This window comes from Fukomys damarensis, unplaced genomic scaffold, assembly GCF_012274545.1.
Source record: "Fukomys damarensis isolate Sample0158 unplaced genomic scaffold, DMR_v1.0_HiC HiC_scaffold_2, whole genome shotgun sequence".
In the NCBI taxonomy this organism is placed as follows: Eukaryota; Metazoa; Chordata; class Mammalia; order Rodentia; family Bathyergidae; genus Fukomys; species Fukomys damarensis.
Window position 1 is genome coordinate 5,931,626 of NW_022900914.1, and position 26,856 is coordinate 5,958,481.

A 26,856-nucleotide genomic window follows, 5' to 3' on the forward strand; every position below is an offset into this window, starting at 1 on the left:
CTGTCTGTATAGCAACGAGAATAAAATCTCAGGGAGAACTAGGGAAGGCAGGAAATATTTTAGGTTTCTGTCTGTCTGCTGTGACAAAAGGAAGACGGTCTGTCTGCATAGTAAGAGAGACTGGGTGAGAGGAGTCTGGAGATGTCAAATGCTTCTAGCGTCCCTGTTCTGCAAACCATAACTGAGCCAGATTCTAACGCACAGGAACAGAGCGACCACGCCTCCAGGGGACATGTTCAACTTCTCACACAGTTCTGAAAACGACTTTAGGTCAAAATTTCCTAAAAATCACAGTAACTTTATTCTGCTGTATGCTATGTTCTAAATGCTGCTGCCCTAAAATCATGATATTTAATCCCCAATACAAGTGATAAGAGGCAGGGCTTTAGGGGGTGATTAAATCATGGGGGGCTCTTCCCATGGGGAAGAATGGGGCCAGTGTCCTCACAAGAGGCTGACGGGAAGTGCCCAGGAGAAGGTGCGGGAAGAAGCATCCATCTCTGCAGCAGAAAGTGAGCCCTCTCCCAACACTGAATCTGCTGGTGCCTTGGCCTTCAAATTTCTAACCTCCAAAACCACACAATACATTCTGCTATTTATAAATTATACAAAGACAGTCTGTGAGAATCACAAGAATGGACCAAAATAAATATATACATATATTTTTAGAGTTAAAACTCAGAATGATAAATGTCCATCTATGGAAAAATTCCCACCAGAACCTAATACGCTATCTAGCAGAGCTTTGGGAGGTCTGTGGACTTCCTGATATTATACACAAGGTTGTGTGCATTTGGATCACAGATCTTCAGAACCAGAGGACTGCATGGTCCTCGAAGTACAACTCCCGGCAGGAAGAGCTGGAATAGCTGCACATGTGTAAGGACAACTAGCGGCAAAGGACTTACCTGAAGTTCTTGCTGCAGTTGCTTGATTTCCATAATTTCCAGGTCACACTGCTTATCTAGAACTTCCAGCTCGGTCTTCTGTGTTTGCTTTCTAAGTCGTACATCTTGTAGTCTGCCTGAGATCTGCTGATGTTTGCCATTCTGTGGGAAGGTCATATAAATGTATGGTAACATAAAGTGCTAACAGAAAACACTCCTAAGAGGAGAAAAATATTTTTATTTAATTAAATTTAAAATTTTACTTATTATTCACACTCAGCCTGAAGTGTCTAAAACCAAGTCAAATTTGTTTTTGAGTTACACCTGTTAACTCAAGTGAGTTATGAGCAGGAAACACATCATGCTCAGAGTATAAGAGCCCATATTTTACGATGGGAAAGTGTAAATATAAAACACTGAGGTTTTTTCCCCCCTAAATTCTGCATTTGGGCATTTACGTATCACATAAGAGACAATCTCAAAAAATAATGCTGAAAAAAATGTTTGCATGTGACATTTAGTGTTACTTTTTCTGAACTTCTACTGCCACCTTCAACGTTACTTCCTAATTTCCTATAATTAAACAGCATCCAGGTGGACCTTCTTGGCAATAACTTCCTTTTCTTCAAGCAAGGAGCACCTATTTTCCCCTACTTTTCAGCAAGGGCTAAAAACAGAGCACAGACGTTCTTGTTGGGGCCTAAGAGGAAGGGTGAGGTGGGATGCCATGGGTTGAATTGTGTTCCCCTTCCAAAAAATTTATGTTGAAGACCTAACCCTGGGTACCTCAGAATGGAACCAAATTTGAAGAAAGGAGATTTAAAGAGGTTGCACAGGTGAATCCTAATCCAAAATGACTGGATTCCAAGTAAGAACAGGTGTCCAGACACAAAAGACACCAGAGATGCACGTGTACAGAGAAAAGGCCATGTGAGAACACAGGAATGAGGCAGCCACTAGCAAGCTGCAGAGAGAGGGGCCTTAATCTCAGACTCCGAGTCTCTGAGACAGTGGAAAAGACATTTCTGTTGTTTAAGCTAGGTATTTAGTTATGGTAGCCCTAGAAAACTGACACAGTAAGGTGATGAGAATGAGATCCCTGATTAATAACCACTGATAGGAAATTTGTACTGACCAGTATGTTTCATATTTGAAAAACACACACTGAAAGGAATATGCTGTTTCTATCCGAGAGCTCACATTGTCACCTTCAACATGGACGAGTTCAGGCTCCTGACCCTTCCAGACTGCCCATTAACTTAGGTTATTGGGCTCAGCATGTTGCCCCAGTTCTTAAAGAAAAAACATCAATGTTAAGGACTCCTCCAATTATATATAAATATGTGTATACCCCCCCCAATTTTTTGAGACAGGGTCTCACTATGTAGTTGAGACTGACCTGGAACTCATTATGTAGCCCAGGCTGGTCTTGAACTCACAGCAATACTCCTGCCTCAGCCTCCTGAGGGCTAGGATTACAGGTGTGTGCCACCACACCTGGCTCCAATTATATTTTTAGGGAAAAATACAGTCAATAATTATATATAGTATGTGTGTGTACATATATATGTATATACATAGTAATTATATAGTATAATTATAGCATGTATCCCTACTATTGGAAGACATTTCTGACTAGAGATGCTGAGATAATTCAAGAATAATTTTATGATGTAATTAAAGTTGACCAAATATTGTACTACAACTAAATAAGATCTAAATTTAAGATGAGTGTGATGTCACAGGACTATAACCCCAGCACTCAAAAGGATGAAGCAGGAGAATGGCCATGAGTTCAAGGCCAGCATGGTCTACACAGTGAGTTCAAGGCCAGTTTGCACTACAAAGTGAGACCCTGTCTCAAAATCCAAGACAGAACAAAAATTTAAATTTCGTTCTTCTATATAACTAGACATACATTTTTGCAAAATCCTACAATACTATTATTAGGTCAGGTCAGGCTTATGGAATTCTAAAACTGCAGAAGAATAGTTTCAGACCTCTTAATCGTCTCATCTTGCATTTCAAACAAAATCTGATGAGTGAAAAGTGGTAAGTACCATTGTTACTGGCCACTTAGGCTCATATGCTCAGGTTTGTTTGCTTGAAGGACGTTTTAGTAAAATAGAAAAATAATTTATGCACAGCCAGCTGCAAGAAGATGGAGGGCCCACTTGCCTCAAGTGATCATCTCACTGTGAATGTTATGCTGGGCTCACAGGGAACCGTGGGGGAGACGGCAGGCAGGCCAGGCTTGTTCGGCCCCTGTCTAGACCTCTCCCTCCCTGGCCTAAGGACACGAAACTGGGCTTGACCTGGTGCCAGCACCTGCACATCCCGTCTGCCCATCTGAGCTGAAGAGAAGTGAGAGTTGATGTTGCTGCTGCAAGTCTAAGAAGTTTGGAGAAACTCCTTGTCTCGCAAGGAAAAAAAAAAAAAAAAAAAAAAAAAATCTGTTTTTTTTCCCCAGTACTGGCAATTGAACCTAGGACCTTGCACTTGCCAGGTAGGCATGGCACCACTGAGCTACATCCTGGCCCTAAATCTAACTCAAAGTTCCATTCTGAGGTACTCGTTACACAGTGGCCAATAGGAGCTAAAACCTATAGTCCTGCAGAATTGAAAGGAATTGTAAGAAATTATTTAGGCAAGCAGTTTTAAATCCCTTTTCTTTTTTTAATGGTGGAATCCTTTGATTCAAGTAAAATTTAGACTAAATCTCAATAAAAATAAAGCAGTTAGATGCAGAACCACCTGCTGTGAATGTCCTCTGCAGACCATCTTCCAGAGACTGCTATGAAAATCAAAAATTACTAAGCCAGCACACCCTTCATTTTATATGTAGGCACAGGAACAAAATACAGCACACGACAGTTTAGTCTCTAGCCTTCTCAGCAAACTACACTGTCCAGTCTGCTAAAAAGCATATCTAGAGCCAGATGTGGTGGTACACACTTGTAATCACAGCACTCAGAAAGCTGAGGCAGGAGGATCGCCATGAATTTGAGGTCAGCCTGGGCTACATAGTTAAGTTCAGGGCCAGCCTAAACTACAAAGTGAGATCTTGTCTCAAAAACTCAAAGAAAAGCACATATTTAAAGACAGATGAGGTGGCATACACCTATAATCCCATCACTCGGGAAGCGGAGGCAGTTAATTACATTAATAGATTATTTATGAGATAGATTTAAAAAATAACAGCATTCTGTAACCCCAGCATTATTCAGATAAATTCCACGTAAACTCTGGCCATACCAGTGCTTCCAGCTCAAGGTGAAGACTCTTCTTTTTAGAGTTTAACCTGACAATTTCTTCTTGTTCTCTATTCTTCTGATTGAGAAGTTCCTGTCGACGAATTCTCTCCCATTCCAAACGACGTTGTCGTTCAAGTTCCTGTTTTGCTGCCTGGAAATAATGAATCACAGCTAACTTTAAGTTAAACAACACTCAAAACATAAAGGGATGACGGTGCTTGGCACTTGGGGGCCAGGGTGCCAAGGGGTAGATGGGCAAAGTTAGTCCCATCGTGGGTCTAAAGACTCCACGCATGTGGCTTTACCCGTCACTGACCGCTTCACAGGACTATCCTCCTGTTACAGTCGTTTTTCTCTTACTAGGCAAAAGGGTGATTTCATAAGTATATTAAACTGATAAGAGCAGATATTACACTTGATCTTAGCCAAAAGGCCAAGAAGCGATCATAAATATAAATGTTAAGAGTTAACAGTCACATCTCTATTCTGGTACCAGGGGAGAAAAACATTTCTATTTACATTTTCTCCGTGCACTGTGACTTACTGAGGTCCAGCCCTGGCCCTTTAAAACACAGTCTGTCCTCTTTATTCATTTTTATTTTATTTTATTTTACTTTTGTTTTGTTTTTTGAGACAGGGTCTCACTATGTAGGTCAGACTGGCCTTGAACTCACTATGTAGCCCAGAGACCCTCCTGCCTCAGCCTTCCAAGTGATGGGATTACAGGCGTGCACCACCACGCCTGGCTCTGTCCGTCCGTCCTCTTTAGGGGCCCCCGAAACACTACATCCTGAGGGCTTGCACAGGTCCCCCTCTTGGTTCCTCTCTAGACCTCTGGCTTTCCACTCTCATCTTTCTGCCCTCCTAATTCCTTAGACTCTTCATCTGGATCTTAAACTTCTCCACTGGCCAGCTACTCCTAGCCCCTCCATGAGCTCAGCTGTGCACTTCGCCCTCCTCACTCGCGCGACAGGGGTGCTCTCCACCACCCCCCGGCCCGGAAAACCTCTCTCACCCCTCAAGAGAAGGCTCATTCAGAAGAGTGAAGGAAATGATGCTGCGGGAAAGGTGTGACACTTAAACAGTAAATGCTTTGCTCACAATGTGGTCACTTATGAAATGATGTTCTTAGGGAATGAAGGAAGAATCACCTCTCGTCTTTCTATCTCTTTTCTTCTTTCTTCCTCCCGCTGCCTCTCCAACTCCCTCTGTTTCTCCAAGCGCTTTTCCAGTTCAAGCTGTTTCTTCCACTCTTGCTCCTGCAGTTCCCTCTGCTTTCGCTCCCACTCTTCCTTTTCTTTCTGGGCTTTGCGTTCTGCCTCCCGCTGCTGCTGCTCCATCAGGGCTCGGCGCCGCTTCTCCAGTTCCACGTTCCCTCGCTCATAGTTGGCTTTCCGCTTGTCCTCAAAGGTAACTGAACAGGGTGCGCTGTGAGCCTCCCCGCAGCAAGAGGTACAAGACCCGCAATCGCAATCGCGAAGCAGCTGCGTCTGAGCGCGCTCCCTCCTTGGTCACTTCCTCTGGGGGTCATTTTAACTCAAACGCAAACAGGAAAATATTTACTTCCTTCTAAAAATACTCATTTAAAAAAGAAACAAATTTCTATGTCTGAATCCATCGGAGGGGTAATTTTACTATCCCTGCCAATAAAAATGGTGGTTAAACTTTTTTCTCAGATTTTTCTTCAAGGGCAACCAAAACTGTGGGCCTATTTCGTTTGAGATATGCCATTAGCTTTAAAATATTTTCAATATAAAATATTACTTTAAATACTTAATAATTTATTTAATTTTAAAAACCACGTACATTCTCTCTCAATCAATACTTTTAACTTTTTTAAAGCTAACAATTCACAAAGCTTTTTCTAACAATACACATACTATCTTTTCTTCTTCCATATACTTGTTAATTTTATTGACATCAAAACCCATCCCATCCATTAATGTTTTCTCACATAAAATTCAGATTCTTAATAATGAAAAAATTCCAAGTATTCACTTCTATTATGAAGCAAAATTTAAAGGAACTCACTATAAAGAAACAACTTAGATACTTAATCAGACCTGGTAATTTCTTCTGAGGTTCCTCTTCTTGTGTCTTCTGATATGAAGGCTGAGTTCCATTAACTGAATCAGTTTGCTTTCCACCTCTAAGAAAAACAAACCACAAATTTAGTATCATGCGGTCCGGGAATTTTCAGACTAGACAGTACATGCCACCTATGATTAAAGCCAGAGAGAGCTAAATTCAAATTATGGTGCAGTTAATTGCTATTCTTGGGCAACTTTTTATCTATAATATGCTGAAAACATACCTGCTTCTAACACATACTTCCTTCTAATGCAACTAACTCACTGAGTACTAAAATTAAATGTCAAAGAAAACATGTAACTCTCCTCCAAGCTACAGCCCAGGCCCTAGTAAGTCCCAAAGAAAAATCACACCTGCCACGTGACGGAGACGAGGGCTCTTCCTGGGCAGGGCAGCCACTCACCTGAAGGAGGGCGGGACGAGCTCTGGAGGCAGAGTCAGCGGCAGCGGCTGCCCGGCTTTGGCCATGTCAGTGAGGTGCATCGCAAGGATAAACTCTTCAGCTTTCAGCTGTCCGTCCCCGTCCACGTCGGCCAGGGTCCTAAAGGAAATGTGAAGATTCACAACTTGGAAAGCCCACCTGGAGTAAAATACTGTCTGAGGAATATAATTTTTCATTTTTAAAACAATATAGATGGTAAGACTGCTGGGTTAGCCATGTACATATATACAGAAAAGTAAGTTAATTTTTACCCTTAATTTTCATTACAAAAAAAGAGGGAAGAAATTTGAAACAGAATGAGACATCCATTCTGCGAAGGTGGCTCGTCTTCTTTTATGTTCAATTTACCTATCAAATCCTATTTATCTATAGATTAAAATTGAGATATTCTGATTCTCCATAGTAGTATATAAAAATTACAGCTTTACTTGTTAAATGCTTAAATGCTAAATTCTCAAGAACAGTGCTTTACAAATTTTGCTTTCGATGTTAATATTAACTTTTAAATCACTGTTTTTATGGAACATCTTTGAATCACAAACTTTTACAGAAACAATTATTTTTCTTCCTTTGTTGTTTTTTCTTCCAAGAATACTATCTTTCTTATAACAGAGGCCATACAGTTAAGAATCCTAACACAAACTCACCAAATAGTAGCTAGCTGAGTTTGCGAAAGATTTGACTGAAGAAGGGCATTTCTGGCTTGAAAACCTGTTTGAAGTGAGAAAACCATAAGGAAAAAATTCTTTAGCCCCTTTAAGGTCACACAAACCTAAATATTCCTTTTCATATCAAAATGTATTTACCACACGCCAGATACTGAGCATTCAAGAGTAATAAACAAAGTCCTATTCCGAGGAGTTGGAAATCCAGCAGTGGAGACAAGTGCTCTACCACGCTTTCATCAAAATGGCAGCACACACAGTGGATGATGTGAAGGTGTGAGCCACCAGGCAGGGACTCTCAGCCTTCTTACGCTCAGCACAATTCCCAGTGCATCTGCCTCTACTCTTCCTAAATGACTGGTAAACGCGGTTGTTCCTCCAAGGACTTGTCCTGCGTACTCTTTTCTTTCTGTGTATTCATGACCCATTTCTATGATTTTAAATAAGCCGAGATAGAGCTTGATGATCACTAAACATACATCCACAGCCCAAACTTCTCCTTTAAATTTACGTTTTTATACTCGACCGAATACTCTTCTTAGATGCTTCACAGGAAACTCAAATCAAATATATAAAATGTTCTCTATCTGCACCTACATCTCTTTTCCAGGTTTTTACTCCAAATCATTCTCTTTCGGTCTTCCCTTCTCTACGAATGGCATTACTATCCACTGCTCAAGCCAGACCTCCAAAAGTCACCCCTGATCCCTCTCTTCCCTACACACCTACATCCGCCATCAGGTCTACACTTCTGTCATTGTGGACCTGGATCTCCTAACCCCACAAGTCTCAATTTAATATTACTTTCTCGGGAAAGTCTGCGACCACCCTACCATCCAGTATCTTCCCCGTTCCTTTCGTAACTTCTGTTACTATTTACAATAAGACTTTTATTTGCTTGACTGCCTCTTTTGTTTTGGCACCGGGGATCAATCTGGGGACCCTGTGTTCGTGAGACAGACGAGGCAGGTGCAGGCGGCAGCACCACTGAGCTAAATCCCCGGCCCCTTTTTTGCCTCCTCATTGTCTATTTCCCCTGACACACGGGCAAGTTCTAAGGAAATGAAAAGCTTGACTGCTTTATTCACTAATGCATACCAAACACCTGGTAAATGAATGCTTATAAGTATTGTTAAAATAATAAAAGAAGTTAGAATAAAAAGTTTTCCTCTAAGCTACAATGGGGACTTAGGTGATAGCATCTGACAATAACTAACAACTACTACATGTAGTAAACTGTTCAACTTCTTTTCTCTCTCTCCATAATCAAAGTTATATTTTTATAAAGATTTCCTGATCTAGAATGTTGTACCAGGGAAACAGAAAAAAGAAAGCCCAAGAATATATTTCAGAACAGAAAATCTCTGTCTGCTTCAGAGGAGTATCCACCCCTGGCTTGCTGGGCCATGAGTGAAATCGTGCCACCTTGAGAGACAGTATCCTCATCAGTGCAGCGGGTGCCCCACCTTCCACCTCTGGTGACCTACTTGGAAGCACCAGAAGAATCGGCCTCCGCTCAGAGTTCGGCTCCCATCGAGGCCTATCCAACACAACTCTGCACACAACACAGTTTGTACAACCCTTCCTCAGCAGCAGTTCCTATCATACAGCCACCACAAATGCAGCTAACTCCATTGTTCCACTGAGTTTTGAACACAGAGGACGTGCTAACCAAAGCTACCATGTTTATACAATGCAGTTAAGTATTTTAAAATATCACTCTTTATTTGTTCTTTACTTGAAAGCTCACAAGAAAAAACACTGGTAATAGCTTTATAGTTTCACTCTACTAATTTTGTATTTCACAAAGGAAGTATAATTTGAGAAAGTTTTTTTTTTTTTTTTTTGGGTACTGGGGATTGAACTCAGTTCCTTGCGCTTGCAAGGCAGGCCAGCGAACTGCTGAGCTAAATCCCCAGCCCTTGAGAAAGTCTTTGAGTTAAAAAGATTCTTTTAATAAAGAGAAATAGGCCAGGTATGGTGGCACACACTCAGAATCCCAGCTACTCAGGAGGTTGAAATAGGAAGATTGTGAGTTTGAGGCTAATCTGGGTAATTTAGGAGACACTGTCTCAAATAAAAAGGGCTGGGATATAGCTCAGTGGTAGATCACCCACAAGAGTCAACCCCCAGTACTCAGAACCAAAACCCTTATGTTATAGCTTGTAGCTTATATCTAGCTGTCCCCCAAAGCCTCATGTGCTTATAGGTGGGGCTTTTGCAAGGTGGCTGGATTATGGGTGTATGATACTGGATTAGGGTGTGACAGCCAGTCCACCAACTGGTTTAGCATAGATCTGAGTAAGGCTGAATAGATTTGCTGAAAACCTCAAGTTGGGTGTGAGTGGCATCAACCAAAAGGCTTGTAGCCTGAATGGGATAAAAAGGGAAAGGGAGGCTTGCTGCTGCTATTATTTTCTGTGTGCCCTGCCATGGACTGTTTCTCCTCTGCCATGCTGCCCTGCCTTGGAGCAGCCAACTAGGGACTGAAACCTTCACAAATTGTGAGGCGTCAGATATTTTGTCCCAGCAATGAGGAAGTAACTAAGACATCACAGCATTAGGCAATAGAGAAGACAGAAGAGGGAATATAAATGATTAAAATACTGCTAGAGGACTGTATGAATACAGATTCTGAATTATACAGAGGGCCACAAAAAAGCCAGCAGAGTACTTTACTAAGAAAAGCTCATCTGAACATGTATACTCTTGGGCTGTCAATCCTTAGAATATCTTATCTCCTCTGCCTAGAATGCCACCGCCTTTTCTACCTGGTAATCTGTTTATCCTCTAAGATACACCTCATGCAACGTATTTTCTGTGAAAACCCGTCCTGTATCCTCATCTACACTGATCATCGCACTTCTAAGTCACTGATCAAGTACTGTGCTATGTGAGCTATTCTATGGACTTGGGTAGGGACTATGTTTTCCTCCCTTCTATGTTCTTGTGAAAGTGCCCAGAAGATTTGTGACTCAGGAATAGCTAAGTCAATGAATTAATCTAAATAAATCAAAGACTGTGGGTTTACTGGAAGCTAAGAATAACAAAGAAAGTTAGACCACCAATTGCTAGATTCAACAAAGCATAAAATGTAAGTTCAGGTCAGTCCTGTCTGGTACTTGGGGTGCATGCTCAGTTTCAGGACATCAGCAATAACTATTCTTTTTCAAAGAAAACTTTGCCTTTACTTATAAATATAGAGCTTTACCTTTGTACGTCTCAGAATAACATTCTCTGAAAACACAATATTTAACTTTCCTACAATGTGGCATATACAATAAAGTAACATAGGAAAGCACAGCTGCATCCAACACTCACAGAGATAAAATGTTTCTTGCACCCCAGAAGGTTTGCATACAGCCCATTACCAACAGTATATTATTCTGATTTCTATCACCATTAACTAGGTTTCCTGTTCTTCAGCTTCATATAAATGAATTAAATAGTATGGATCTTTTGTGATAATATTCTTTCATTCAATATCATTTCTGCAAAATTTATTCATGTTGTTATATGAACTTCATTCTTTTTTTTTTTTTTTGTACTATAGATCGAACTCAGGACCTTGCGCTCAAGAAGCAGGTAGAAGTGCCATCGAGCTAAATCCCCAGCCCAGTTCATTTTTAATGCTGCAATGTAGGCTCTTCTATAAATATGACAAGATGTATTTATCCATTCGCCTAGTGATGGATTTTAGGCTGTGAACACTTTTGAACTTGTCTTTTCCATCTACTTTTGTTAAGCTGGAAGAAGAAACTTTAATGCATAGCACAGGGCCGAGTGAAGTTTGTATTTTTCAAAAAAATGGGAATAATGGCTACATTAATCTCCAGTAGTTTTCAGTATCATATCACAGAGAATCTAACATTCCACTGATTGGGAGACACTATTATTTATGTAACACTGAGACCAAAAACACTGTCAATAAAACTATGTATGACACAGCACACTAAGACACCACTTATGGTAATACCTCAACTTAAAAAAAATTTTTAAATGCAACCTACAAAATATAGTTATACCTTGTTTCACATAATTTGATAAAAATGTAGAATAATTTTAATTATGTAATACTATATACATTTAAAAAACACATAGTATATAGCTAAGTTATTTGATTTAATAATAAAACAGTCTCTCCCTGATGAACTTACCACCCAGCTTAAGAACTAGATCATAGTACAGAGATATATGCATCCTGTATTTATACCATGTTCAGCCCTGAGATATCTGCATTCTTTGACTCTATCTCCATGCCTTACTCACAGAAGATAACTACTATCATAAACTTTGAGGGCATAATTCTCTTGCTTTAAGAAAAAAATTATAACGAATGTGTATCTTTAAATATTATACTATATATATTTTTTGTTCAATTGATCCCAAAAGTCTTGCTCTTCCTTACCCCATCACAGAATGAGAGACCCTATGCTCCTATTTAAACTACATTTCATCTTCCAAGCATGCTTATATAGGTACTGCCCTTAGGATTTCTTCTTTGTCACTCTTAAATGGCCTCACTTTCAATCTCTGTCCAAATCCTAAGACTTTCTTTCATGACGAAGCATAAATGCTCCCTTCCTACATTTTATTTGACCCCTTCACTATTAATCTCTCCCATTCTATGATCCTGACACTTTTTTTTTGAGACAGGGTCTCGTTAGGTAGTTCAGACTGGCCTTGAACTTATTATGTAGTCTAAGCTGGCCTCAAACTTCTGGAGATTCTCCTGCCTTCTTCGCCTTCCAAGTGCTAATATTATAGGAATATGCCACCAGGCCCAGCTTACCTGGCATTTTAAAGATCATTATTTTAAAATAATTATTTTACTCTGTTCTATAATTTTTTTGGGGTGTGTGTGTGTGTGTGTGTGTGTGTGTGTGTACGGTACAAAATAATTACATTCATTTTGGGGAGTTCGTATATGCTATTTATATACTATATATGTTCCTATATCTTAATCTTTTTGACTCCTCTCTTCCTCCCTTTCTCCATCTATAAAAAGTCTACCTCCCCATTATCTACCATCTCTCCTTTATTTTGCTCTTTATAGTTTTAAGATTCACCCATTTTCCTACAAATGACTCAAATTTATCATTTTTTTACAGATGATGCTCTATTGTGTGTGTGTGTGTATATTTTCTTTATCCACTTATTTCTTAATGGACACCTAGGTTCTTTCCACAATTTAGCTATTGTGAAACATGCTGCTGTAAATATGTGTAAGCATGTATCAGTGTAATATGATGACTTTAACTCTTTCAGGAAGTTAGCCAGGAGAGATACAGCTTGGTTAAATGGAATTCTATTTTTAATTTTTTGAGGAAAAATAATTATTTTTCGGAACTACAGTTCAAACTTGGGACCTTGTGCTTGCAAGACAGGCAGCAGAACCACTGAACTAAAGTCCTGGCCCTGAGGAATTTTCATACCGATTTTCATAGTGGTTGCATTAGTTTACAATCACACTAACACTATAGGCCTCCTTTTTTCCCCACATCCTTGCCAGCATTAGTTTTTGAGTAATCTCAGTGTTATTTTGATCTGCATTTCCCTAATGACCAAGGCTGTTAAGCATTTTTCACGTAGCCACTGGTCATTTGTACTTCTTTTGAGAATTTCAATTGCCTATATTTTGTTTGGGTCTTTTGTTTTTTGGGGATCTAATTTTTTTTTCTTTTTTTTAGTTCTTTATATAGTCTAGATATTAGTCCTCTATCACAGGAGTAGCTGACAAAAGTTTTTTCATATTCTATAGGTTGTCCCTTTGATATATATATATATTTTTTTTGGTGGGCAGAAGCTTTTTAATTTGATATAATCCCACTTGCTGTTTCTGGGGAATGATTTCTTGTGTAAATGGGGTTCTGTTCAGAAAGTCCTTGCCTATGCACATGTACATTTTTTGTTGAGTGAAGAGTGTGGAAAAGTGAGAAGGTGGGAGCTCCGCTTGCCTATTACCTTCTGTGTATTCCTTTCATTATCGTAAAGTACTAACATTTGGATATGGTCTAGCTTAGACTCAAATGTTCCACAGGTATCTGACGTCAAGTCTTACAGGAACATTTGCATTACAGCATTAAAGGATGAGCAATGTTAACCTAAGGAGGTAAAAGCAACCAGAGCAAAGGCCCAAAGAGGAACAGGATTCCCAGGCAAAGCAAACTGAGACAAAGTTCTGCACACTTCTCTTCATTCGATGCAAAGCTTAAGGAATGGGTTTGATCTTCTTGAGATAAAGTTTTTTTCCAAAACCTTGGGTGACACCTGTGTGTTCAACTTGACTATAAGTACTTTGAAGAAAGCAATCAAACTGACTTTCTTTAAATTCTTATACAACTTACAATATTTTTATTTAGCAAATGCTTTCTAAATTTTTGGAATATTAAAACTTTAGATGAACTACAAATATAAATTAAAATAACAGTTTTTCAAAGGAAGCCTGTATAAAGGACTTCAACTCTCACTCTGTTAAGTACTATTATGCCGCTTACCTGAGAGGTATCCACTCATACTTTTGTCAAGAGTATTAAATTTTTGCCGATATTTTAATCTTGAAGGCTGAGGAACTGCCCACTCGGAGGTGCCGGTCTTGGGCGAGTTCCCTGAGAGTGAAGCAGTTGAGGAAGTTGAGCTATAACAAAATTTAAATTTTTTATATTACCAAGTAAAATACATTAAACTTTATATGACAAACATATTGAGAATCACACCTTACACAATACAAAAACAAGTGCTTTTGCCTTTGAATTTTTTAAAACTTAAGTTTAAGCAATTTCAATTCTTGGTAAAGCAAATACCACATGAAGCATAGAACTCCATGAGACTGCCGTATATCAAGAACCCAGGCTTTGTATTGTGCTAGAGCCTTTGCAAATATCCCAACAGCCTTAAAAGATCTTACTGTCCTCATCTTTTAGATGGATAAACTATGGGTCAGTGATATCAAGAAGAAATAAAGTCAGAAAATCAGTAGTATTTAAACTAGGATATGAACATTGTACATCTGGGTCAAAAACAACTCTGTGCACTCCTTGAAAGTCATAATAGTGATTTATATGAGAGATGATAAAAGATACTTTAGGGCTTTCTAAAATTTAAAATACCTAATCACAAGAATTTACACAAGAAATTAACACTGTACAATGACTATGAAACATTTTAAGAAATATAAACTTCTTCAAAGTAAAAGTACATTGGTTGGGATTAGAAGTTAACTAAACAAAAAATTTAGATAAAAAAGCTTACATAAAATATTTTAAAAAGTAAAGTACCATAGATATTTAATAATTCTAAAAATAAAAAAGCTTATTTTATGTAAGGTATGAGTAGACAATTTACCGTATCTACATTTGGCCATTACAAAATAAAAACATAGATAAGCTCGGAGCTTATTAAATAATGATTCTGGGGTGAAAGCATAAAAAGTAAATGTTAAGTATTCATACCTACTAGATCCTAAATCAATCAAAGACTGGGCCTTCTGTATATTAGCACCACCAAATCCTCCCATCATCAGACTGTAAGACGATGTATGAGGCAATGCTAAAAAAAAGAAAAAAAGAAAGATGTACACTAAGCATTCTCACAAGCAAAGAAACTATCTATCTGAATGCAACAGAACAGTTTCTTTCTTCCCATGAAATACTGACTCATCGGACACTTACTTGAAGAAGAGTACGGAATGGACAAAGGCTGAATGAGACTGGCGGTTCCATTTGGTAATGATGATGTACTAACAGAAGGCACTAGGGGAGCAGGCATTATTAAGGGAGGAAGACTGGTCCCTGAAGTCGCAGAGGACAAGGGTGCTGTTACAGGTGCAACAGGAGGCAATGACTGCGGGATGGACAGATTGGGCATGCTTCCCATCCCTAAAGAGAGCAGAGAACACGTCTTCTAGTGCTAGTCAATCAGCTATAAGACACATGCCAAAAGGCAAGTTTACAGTAGAATGAGCAGCCTCTATTTTTACAGAAACAGCACTAAAGCAGCTTGAATGAGAGGTAAGGGTGGTAAGCTACTACATTCATTCATTCATTTTACCAGGGATCAAACTCAGGACGTTGATTTGCGAGGCAGTGAGCTAAATCCCCAGCCCTACAATGAATATTAATATTCTGATGTATATGAACTAAGGAAATATCCATTAATGAGCTAAAGATTCTTTTCTCTCTTCTTTCACTGTGACTAAAACTAAGCAGCCATTTCCAATTAAATATTCACATCCTCAAAGAATGTTTTACTGATCATATGCAGTTTTTTGTGTAAGGAAGACTAATACAGTGGTGCTAAGTTACCTGACTAACATGCATCCACACTCCCCAAACAAAAATATTCATGGGTGATTCTTCAAAAAGAGCAAAGTGATAATGTTTATTAAATGCAAAACACAAAGTATAATATACAAATATGGTCACACAGTGTTTGGTATTTATCTCTACAGCTTAGTGCAAAAGTAGAAGAATTAAGTGTCTCAAGATCTAACATCCAGAGTGAAGGAATATACTTCTCACACATAGAGACACCTAACTAAATGTTCTATTCAAAATGAGTGCTTCTCACATATAATTAATAGGTCTGACTAAAATCATTTAGAAAACATACCTAAATATGATAAATGTGTATCATTTGTATGAGAGATGATAAAAAATGCTTTAGGGCTTTCTAAAATTTAAGATACTTAATCAGAAGAATTTATACAAGAGAGGAATTAACACTATACAATGATTTAAAATATTTTGAAAAATATATAGTTTTTCAAAGTAAAAGTATATTATTTGGAGTTAAAAGTTGACTAAGCAAAACATTTTCTAAGTTTACATAAAATTACTGATAAATATGTAAAATATCTGATAAATACATAAATTACTAGGCACAAAGTCTATGACTTTTGGCTCTAAATTTAGCTGGTTAATTAATCTTTTAAGTTAAAGAAATTCCTACTTACATATAGTTTTGAATTAACTCCAATCAGTTTCATATAGGTTTAAAATTATTTTTTTTTGTTTTAATTGGTTAAGTGACACACCACTGTACATATGCGTGAGGTACAGTGTGATGTTTCTGTACATGTATACACTGTGTGATGATCAAATCAGTGTGTCTGGCATATCCTCAACCATTTATCATTTTTTTGTCCTAAAAAATTCAAAGTCCTCTCTTCTGGTTATTTTTAAATATATAATGCAATATTGCTAATTATAGTCACCCTGCTGTGTAACAGAACACCAGCATTTACTTCTCTGTAATTTTCTACCCAGTGATCACTGCCCCCTCTTCCCTCCTCTCTGCAGGTTCTGGTAACTACTATCCTACTCTCCATGAGATCATAGAGGAAACTAATTAAGAATAATATTTAGGGGCTGGGGATTTAGCCCAGTGGTTCTGCTGCCTGTCTTGCAAGCACAAGGACCTGAGTTCGATCCCCGGTACCAAAAAAAAAAAAAAAGACTAATATTTAGGATCATCTGGGGGCAGGGTATAATTTATCACCAACCCAAGAGTTATGAAAGGTGATATTGAACAGACCAGACCCCAGGACAAAAGGTATAAACCACAACTGCTCCTGGAAAACCAGGGCACACGTGTACCCTAGCTATGACAGTGAATTGAATAATTCTTATCTGAGTATGGGGACTATCATTTTATGCTAACAAAGCCTTTTCTGATCAAGATGACCTATTAACTACAAGTTATTAAACTAATCAATACTTACCAAATCGAGCAGAAATTAATGGAGAGAACATAGGGGGTTGTTTCATAACAGGAGGGAGAACTACAGGCAACTGTTGGCCTTGAAGCTTGAGTTTGATGAGTTTCATAGCTATGGAGAACTCCTGCTGATCCATCTTTCCATCCTTGTTCAGGTCTGACAAGGCCCTAAAAAGAGCATGAGGTGGAGGTGGTGAGATGGAGAAAACTAACATTACTATTGAGGGTGAGAACACGAAAAGAACAACGTAAGCATTTCTGTGTACACAGTATGAAAAAGAAGAAGATAAAACCAGTACATTAAGAAGTTCTGGCCAGAGAGAGCCTAGTAAAACACGGCCTATCTAGAACCTGGAGACATATGTGGTGAATTTACCAGAGTAGACAGAAATTATTCAAGAATATTATAATTTAATTTATTAATATATTCAAGTACTTACTGAATGCATGCTTTGTGCCTGGAATTCTTTTAAACATAGGAACATTCCACAAGGAAAGAAATGGTGCAGAGGTTCCTCTTTATTGTAAATACGTTAAAAATACACAACCCTAGATATTCTAGAGAGCTGTAGAAGCAGGTAGTTTGGGAGTTATAGATGACAAAATAAGTGAAAATACTACAAAATTACATAAAGGAGATTTGAGATTCTGCCAAATTATGAAGAAACATTTCTCAATAATATATATTTTTTCCTTAGGAATTCTAATGAAAGTAGACATTTGTCCCTTAGAACAGAGCTCCAATTATTCTCCAATCATTCATTTGCTAGATGAAGTTTATTTTCCAAAAAGCTGAAGAAATATTCTTACAAGAGCACAAATAAAGGCCAGTTGCACTGTGCCTGCTTTGCAAGTGTAAGGTCCTGAGTTCAATCCCCGGTACAAAAAAAAAAAGAGTACAGATAAAAATACTTTTTTTTTGATACTGTATTATTTAAAAGAAAACAGTCCATCAGAAATTTAAGTATGCATATAAAAGAAAACATTTTACCATATTTCAGCTAAAACAGGAGCTGGCAGACCTGACTGTAAGAAAAAAGTACGCGCTTGATCACCTGAGGGTAATAAAAACAAAAACCAAGCAGTAGATTAGTAAATGAAAGTACTCTAATGACTTAAATAATAATTATAATAATGGGCATGCGTTACTGTTTTATTATAATTTTAATTCTAATCAGTAAAGAATAAATGAAGTAGAAATACTCATGAAATTACATTCCTTTAATAAGGCTTATATGTTTTAGAACACGAATCACAACTGAAGCCATGTTATTAATGGGGTAATGAAAGATTACTTCACAATAAATTCCACAATTGGGGATCTAGTTGATAATATTCCCATTTAATAAAATTTATAGGGCTGGGAATGTTCAGCAGTAGAGTATTTGCCTAGCATGTGCGAGGCCTTGAGTTTAGTCCCCAGCACTCCCCCACACTATCTATCTACCTGTCTGTGTGTCTGTCTGTCTGTCTTTCTATCTCTCTGTCTAATATAACTTCTAAAAAGAGTTCTATATAAGCAGTACCAAGCAGTCTTCCGTAGGCTTCCTCAGACTCCTCTGAGTCCTGCTACGCATGCCAAGAATGCAGAACCCTAACTCCTTTACCCAGTACAAAGAACTAAAAACTACAAAACAGCAGGTTCCCCAACCCCAGTTCCTCTCCTGTAACACAGCTCTATCATGGGCAGCATCTTTCTGAGCACTCTGCATCATGCAGGAACAAAGGAAGGTGGCAGAAACATGCCTGTGCTGTTTGATAAAGTCCTTGTTCTCTGACTCGGGAATCTTAAGCCTTCTGCCATCATCCATGAACAACAAGAGGTTATTAACTTGCAATCAAAACAAATCGAATCTTGATAAAAGGTACATCAAACTATACCATATTGGATGGATTCCAAAGTCAGGCTGAGAGATTTCAAAGCCCAAAGCAGTACTAATCATCTTTATAACCTTAGGTGGGTACCATAATCTCTAAAGTCTCAGTTCTACCATCTGTAAATCTAGAAAACAGTGTCCACCTCTCAGGGCTGTTGCAAAGATAAAATGATATAATGCTTTTAGCCTAGCATCAGGCATTATTAGTACAAATTTGGTAAGTACAATAGTTTTTTTTTGTTTACCTCACATAGTTATCTTTTATTTTTAATTTTCATTTTGGTGAGAACATTTAAGATTTACTCTCTTGGCATATTTCAAATTTATAATACATTAACACATTATGTAGTTACCACTACATAAACTAGTCACTTTAGTGTACACTAGCTTCCAAGAACTTACTCACTTATAACTGAAAGTTTGTACCTTATTTTATTAAAAAACAAATTTTCATAACCAAATAAGAGAGTGATGATCGTTATTACCCTGTGTATTGTTATCTTCAAAGTAGTTACTCAATACGAGATATAAACCTAATATTATTATAAAAGGTAATACAAACTTAATACAAACTTTCTTTTCAACAAACTATCAGTATAAATGAAACAAATTAGCATAGACATTGAAATATTTTAAAGCAGAATATGTAATTTGGGGAAGTATTTTAATTTCTCCCTATTTCCTGTTTCTCTTCTGTTTTGTGCTTTCTTTCTCCATAAAATTTCTCATGTAAGAGAAACCCAAGAGATATGTGAGCTGGTGTATTTGACTTATTTCACTTAGCTATGTTCTTCAGTTGCATCCATTTACCTATGAATCTTCAAGTTTATCTTTCTCAATGGGAGTATAGTAATCCATTACATAGAAATATTACATTTTTCTTATCCATTCATCTGTTGACCGACATACATGCTGTTTCCAAGATCTAGCATTATAAGTGGTGCTGCTTTAAACATGGGTATGATGCATTCTGTAATATCATGATTTTAACTCCTCTGGGAAGACATCTAGGAAGGGGTCACATGGAATTTCTGCTTTTAGTTTAATGAGTAGTTATTATAATAATCACTGTATACAAAGCACTGAGAGGCTTTGGCACAGAGATAAAATTTCATTTCTAGAAAAAACTTCAAAAGACACACCTACAGTAATTCCGTTTTGAATATGGTAGTCTTTGTGCAAAACAAATGCTAGCATAAACAATCAGTTCTTGGTAAAGTCCAAAGACAGGTGGCACCATGAAGCGATTAGATTATTTTCCATGAAATGTATCTGATACAAAAATTAAACTGAAAATTTCTAGATAGACTATTAAAACGAACAAGACAATCAAACAGAAATTCTTGTCTACCATTTAGTATACAAGCAAAGATCTTCCATACACCAAACTCAAAATAACAAATCAAGGTAGTTTGAGGAAAAATAACATAGTACAGTATTTTTACTTTAATTCTACTTGATACAAATTTTATCACTTAATACAAATTTGAAAGCAGTTAAATCAAAGTTAACTTTAAGATTTATGAGAAGGAACATAATTTATAATAAAATATAACAAACTATAAGTACAAACCTGTTATATAACCTCCCGAAGGCTTGAGGTTGTCAAATTGTTTGTCATGCTTACTTCGTTCTTCAGAGGTTATAGCCCACATGTTTGGCCCTCCTAAAACATATGTGAAAGACAAATTATGCAAATAAGAACCATAAGCATCCATTTAATGACAGTATTTAATGTCTGAGTACCACAAAGTGTAGAACTCTATGAACCTTACATAGCATAACCCTAAAGCTTTCACGCATTCACTCAACATCTACTGAGTAAATACTGTAACCACTCACTGGAACAAGGATCTGACAAGACGATGAATAAAACAGTATTTTTATCCTCAAATAATTCATACCTAGAAAATAATTATCACATTTTTGTTAACCTGTGAAAAATCTTAAGCAGAAGTGTGTACAGTAAAAGCTGCACTGACTGTAAGTTAGAAGCATCAGAAGTGAGGTAAGAGAAAAGGTAAGACTGAGGCAGAGCTCCGAAGTGTGGCTTGAGTTGTGCAGCACCAAGGGGTGGCACAAGAGCATTTCCCTCACACACAGAGGGCACAACCTAAGACATCAGGCATGTGCAGGATGCTATGCTTCGAGGAGAGTGCTAGCTAGAGCACCACGTGGGTGTAAGTAGCAAAGTGGGAAGAAATGGGTCAGGATGAACTCTCTAGGGTCTTTTTTGTGTGTGGTGCTGGGAATCTAACCCAGGGCTCTACCGCAGAGCTCCCTGCCCAGCCCTCCACTTCAGACTTTATCTTTCAAGGTCTAGGGCAGATGTCACTTCCTCCAGGGGGTCCCGGACACCTCCAGATCACACTAATTGCTTCCGGACTGTTGAGAGACTTCACACTCCCACAGAGCCCTCGGAAGACGCTGTCACTGTGCTCTGTCCATCTGCCCACCACACCGGGAGCCCGAGGACGCAGACATGGTGCGTTTACCTTTCTATCTCCAGAACCAGCTGAGTACTCAGCACTGAGCAAACGCTTAAAAATGACTGCTGAACAGATGCCTGAGTGAATAAAAGAGGGAGCAGGGAAAAAAAGAAAAGAAGGGAAGAAAACAATCACAGACCCTCTTGCTGCCCATCTTTCACATACGGTTCTACCAGCTCTCTGAGGAAGTCTTTATCACACTTCACACTTTCAACATAGCTAATAGCCATCCACATTTCTATTTTTTCAATTTATTTAATTTCTGCCAAAAAACAACCAAATGTGTTTGTACCTATGTGCTGCCTATCTTGTGTAAAAATCTGTCTCACAAAAGCAATTTTCCAGGAGTACATATTATGAAAAGTAGGGGCCTACTATAACTCTGAACACTAAGATGGATTTAACAAATTTTTCTTAGGCCTACATGACTGGATTAAAAATCTATAAACATCATCTCTTAAAGAGAAGATTTAAGGGCCAGGGATTTAGCTCAGTGATTCTGATGCCTGCCTTGCAAGCACAAGGACCCAAGTTCGATTCCTGGTACCAAAATAAAAAAAAAAAAAAAAAAAAAAAAAAGAAAAAAAAAAGAGAGAGAGAAGATTTAAGATTATAGTTAAAAATAAGAAAACAGATGTACTGAAGAACTGAGGACCTAAAATAGCTAAACCTACACACTTTCTTAAAAAAAGAAATACTGTATAACATATGCAGTAAAAATCTACTAGGTTATCAGTTTATTAGAAAATAAATAAGCCTGTCAGTATTCCTGTGACCAGGAAGGCAAGCAGTGCATCTATGGTCCTGATTTACTATGCATGACTTTGGAAAAGCCATGATTGATAATTATTCAAATGACAACCAAAAGATGACAAAGATGGAAGTAGCTCAGCTTTATTGAGCCCTGATTTTATATGCAGCAACTCATCAGCCACCCCCAACCACTACCCTATCAATGAAGGTACTAGTGTTAGCCCGAGTACAACCGACCCCACTGACCGTAGACTGATTGTGTCAACTTGAGTCAGAGAAGCTCAACTAAATGATTCAACAACTCCACAGCCCAGGATATGGAGGACCTGCCCAAGGGGCTTGTCGTTTGGATGGTACAAAGGGGAAATGAAGAATGTCGGATCTGCCTCTCTCTGTCTCTTTGGAGGAGCTCTGGTCTTAGCCTTGGTCGTCATCTCCTGGCTTCCAGCGCACTCTTCAGCTTCTGGCATGGACTCTGCAGCCTCTACCGCAGACCCAGTGGCCTGCTGAAACGGACTCACATGGCAACTGCAGTGAGCCCCAGACCTCTGACGGGATCCTGCTGTCTCAGCGTGCAGACAGACCCTCTGCACTCTTCCTCATCCGACTCTGTGGGTGGCCTCTGTAAACCAGTCTCATAAAGTCATATATTTGTATATCTTGTAGTATATCTTTTTCTCTGGTAAACAGTGACTGCTACACCCAATTTAGAGATGAGGAAACTAAAATAACTTGCTCCAGGTCATAGAAGAAGGGGTGGAGCTGAGATCAGAATCTATCCCCAATGTGATACTAAGCCCCAACCCAAATGGGTAAGATACTCATTCTCTGTACTTTGATTGCCAGCTTTATAAACAAGAAACATTATACAATTCCACAGGGTTGTTGTAGAAATTACATTAAAATAGGGCCAGGGATTTGGCTCAGAGGCTCCACCGCCCGCCTCGCAAGCACAAGGGCCTGAGTTTGATCCCCGGCACTAAATAAATAAATAAATAAACAAACAAAACAACAAATACTTAAAAATAAATTACATTAAAGTAACACTAAACACCATCTTTCATCTATCAGATTGGTAAACTTACAATAGTTAACATTTAATGAAATTTGCCATATGTCTTGTGCTTTTCCAAGAGCTTTACATGTATTGCTTCAATTAATCTTGAAGAATCCTATAAGGTAACTATTACTATCACTGTTTTTCAGAGGAGGACACAAAGATACAGAGAGATAAAATAATTTGCCCAAGGCAGTAAGTGTTGATCCACTCAGGCTTAATTACGTCTTAAACTATCTGTTTTGACAATAATTAAAAAAAAAAAAAATAGACCAACATGCTGGGTAAAAATAAATGGACCACAAAACTAAATGTAAGAGCTAACCTCTGAAACTTTTTGGTAATTTACTTACTAAGTTAAATATATATTTAATATACAACCTTCAACAGACTCTTAACAACCATAACTGCGGGTGGAAAGTGAAGACCTATTTCCATAAAAACCTGTTATCTGGTGGTTTCTGCATAGTTACTCATAACTCTTAAGCCCTGGAAATAATCAAATACGTTGGCAAATGAAAGTAAACAATCTGTGGTGCACATGTACACAATGGGACGACCGCTCAGCAGTGAAAAGAAGAACCCATGCAACATCACGGATGAATCACTCAAATATTCTGTTAAGTGACAGCCGGACACAAAGTGTGACGTGACATACATGATATTCTGGAAGAAGCAAACTGTAGGGACAGAAATCTGGTCAGTAGTTGCTAGTAGGTAAAGGTAGGAAATTAACGAGTACAAGGAAATTTATTTTTTAATTTTTATTTATTATTTTTAGACAGGATAATGCTATGCATTTGAGACTTGTCTTGAATTCATTATGTGGCCCAGGCTAGCCTCGAACTAAAAGGAGTAGTCCTGCCTCAGCCTCCCAAGTGCTGGGATTACAGGCATGCATCATTATGTCAGGCTAGGGGAACTTTTTAGTGATGGACACATTCTATTTCCAGATTTACATAACAGCATGCATTTGTCAAAACTCATTAAACTTTATACTTAAAAAGGTGAATACTATCTCCAGTGACCCCAATTTAAAAGTAAAAACAAGGCAGGTACGGTGTGACATGCACCTGTACAGTCAACTACTCAGGAGGCAAGATGGCGGGGGGTGGCTTGACCCCAGGAGGGAAGGGAAGCCTGGGCAATAGTGAGGCCATGTCTCCCCACACAAATAAAAAAGGAGCAGAGGAAGAGGGAGAGAACATTCAAATTATTTTCAGCCTTTGTCTGGTAAAGGTCCCCTTACCAGAAAATACTGAACATAAAGCTTTTTAGTCAGAAACCTTAAGGCTTCTCTAAGTCTGACAGGAAGGGTTGAGCGGCTGTAACATACACATGTGTATCCCCAGGCAGTGACCGACGACCACTGTTCTAAGGTGAGAGCCTACTGCATTATCCTTACCACATTATGATACTCGCTGTTACCTGCTACTCTCTCTTCACCTTTCCCTGGCTGCCCATCTATGGTGGCCAACTCAACCTGCCTGTTAATGTTTACTGATTAATTTCTCCTAATTCCAACCAGCAATCTTGACCCCTTCATATTCACTCACTCAATGAACATTTTAAGGGCACAAAGATGAACAAAATAAACCCCTGAGTGGAGCTAACAGGTTTTCTAATATTTAAGAGACTCTACCAGCCAACACACAACAATCAAAATTATATATCTACAGAATGGAAATGTTCTAAAGCATTATAAGAAATATTTTTTAAAGACTATTCAAATAACCTTCCTACTTGGCACTTTAGAACAGATGATCATATTAAAACATAAGATATTAGTGCACCAAGAATTTTCCAAAAATGAACACAGCAATAAGAAAACTAGCAAATATAAGTAATTCAAAGCCTTTTTTAAAAATAGTGCATCTCATTCTGGCTCACTTTCTTAGAATATATCACTAACAAAACCTTTCAAAGAGCCAATAGCTTGCTATTTTGCACTTTGTGAAAAAAAAATCTCCCAATCTTAGTCTGTATTTGTAAGCTTTATGGAAGGCAGACTAAGCCAAGTTTGGGGGATGATATCTAATAAGCTAATAATTTTTACACTGTCTGATAATCGGGTTAGAAATGCATTAAAATTATTGGGGATGGGGATTTAGCCTGCTTCGCAAGCACAAGGTCCTGAGTTCGACCCCCAGTACCAAAAAACAAACAAAAAACTTCTATCACCCTTCTCTCAAGTCATCATTAAACTGAGACTGTGGTATCTTTATTCAGATTTGTTACTTATTCTCTTCTCACCTATCGGCACTTATGATTAAAGAAGGCTTTGGAAAGATGATTCTATGGTGCAAAAGGGACCAGTATGAACGTCATAGGTGGTAAAAACATGATGCACTGATCTGTTTTAGTTAAGAGCATGTGGAGTGAAGCATCAGAGAGACTAAGAAAAGAACAGCTGTTTGACAGAACTTGCTGATATGATGTACATGCTCTGTATCTCACTGGCAGTATGGTAGCCACACCCACACGTGAGCGAGCATTTGAACTGCAGCTATGTGAAAAAGAGTGGAACTTTTATTGTATTTAATTACTAATTGAAATTGAAATAGCCACACGTAGCTAGCGGCTACTACACTAGACAGTACAGCTCTGTAAGAACCAAAGTGTCAATGGTCTGTGGTTAGTCTCAGGATGATAAAGTCTATACATGGTAAAAGTGGAGGGATATGTCAGACGCATTTAGACAAAACAGTGGGTCAACATACACTCTACAGACAAATCCCAGCAGCACTGCATCAAAACATTTAAACTCTGACTGAGGTTTTACTAAAGGAGGAAATGCTGGTTTTGATGCTATTTTGGCAGAAAGGAAGTTGAGACAAGATCTAGCTCAGGCTGGCCTCGAACTTGCACTGATCCTCCTGGCTCAGCCTCCCAAGTGCTGGACGCCCAGCCGGTTTTGTGTTATCCATCAATGCTTACACCCTAGCTGGAAGTCTGCACCGGCAACTTAACAAGACCCTGTCTCAAAATACAATCTATTGTTTTATTAGTACATGCTTGTAGTACATAAGGACTACACTTACTGTGGAAAGTATGTACATGTACAGAACACATCTGAATTCTTTTTTGTCCCCTCCCTTCCCACCCCTGCATATTCCCTCCAACTCATTTCTCCTCCCATTTGAAAAGCTCTATTTCCCTTTTTTCTTCAAGTCTCTTAAAATTCTTTTTCCCTTCCTTCCCTTCTCCCTCCATCTCTTGATCCTCTTCCTATCTGAAAAAGATCTACCTCCCCGCTTCCTATATCTATTCTTTGTTTTACTCTTTATTTATATTTTGGGTTTCTCATATGAGAGAGGCCATGCAATATTTAAACTTGTGTGCCTGATTTATTTCACTTAACATTATGGTCTCAAGGTGCACTCATTGCCCACCATTCGAGTTTATCCTTCTTTCTGGTGGAGAAGTACTCCACTGTGTATAAATACTACTTATTCTTTATCTATTCATCTGTGGATAGACATAGGCTGCTTTCAAGATTTAGCTATCATTAATTGTGCTGCTATAAACATGGATGTGCATGTATCCCTGTAATAAAACTTAAATTCTTTTTTTTTTTCTATGTAGTTGAGACTGACCTGGAACTCACTATTTAGCCCAGGCTGG

General features: G+C 38.3%; 1 protein-coding gene and 1 pseudogene across 1 annotated transcript in view; both read right to left on the reverse strand.

Moving 5' to 3' along the window:
• Itsn2 (intersectin 2) overlaps positions 1-26,856 on the reverse strand; it is a 101,675-nt gene that overhangs the window by 72,039 nt on the left and 2,780 nt on the right. The window contains exons 2-13 of the mRNA XM_033762143.1: positions 20,507-20,599; positions 18,048-18,111; positions 17,061-17,224; positions 15,010-15,216; positions 14,791-14,887; positions 13,837-13,976; positions 7,322-7,385; positions 6,636-6,773; positions 6,205-6,290; positions 5,293-5,555; positions 4,143-4,292; positions 909-1,049 (exon numbers count right to left, since the gene is read on the reverse strand). Of these exons, the coding sequence (XP_033618034.1) occupies positions 909-1,049; positions 4,143-4,292; positions 5,293-5,555; positions 6,205-6,290; positions 6,636-6,773; positions 7,322-7,385; positions 13,837-13,976; positions 14,791-14,887; positions 15,010-15,216; positions 17,061-17,224; positions 18,048-18,111; positions 20,507-20,599 (1,607 nt within the window). The remainder of the gene's footprint in view (positions 1-908; positions 1,050-4,142; positions 4,293-5,292; positions 5,556-6,204; positions 6,291-6,635; positions 6,774-7,321; positions 7,386-13,836; positions 13,977-14,790; positions 14,888-15,009; positions 15,217-17,060; positions 17,225-18,047; positions 18,112-20,506; positions 20,600-26,856) is intronic.
• LOC117286707 lies at positions 4,508-4,586 on the reverse strand (annotated as a pseudogene).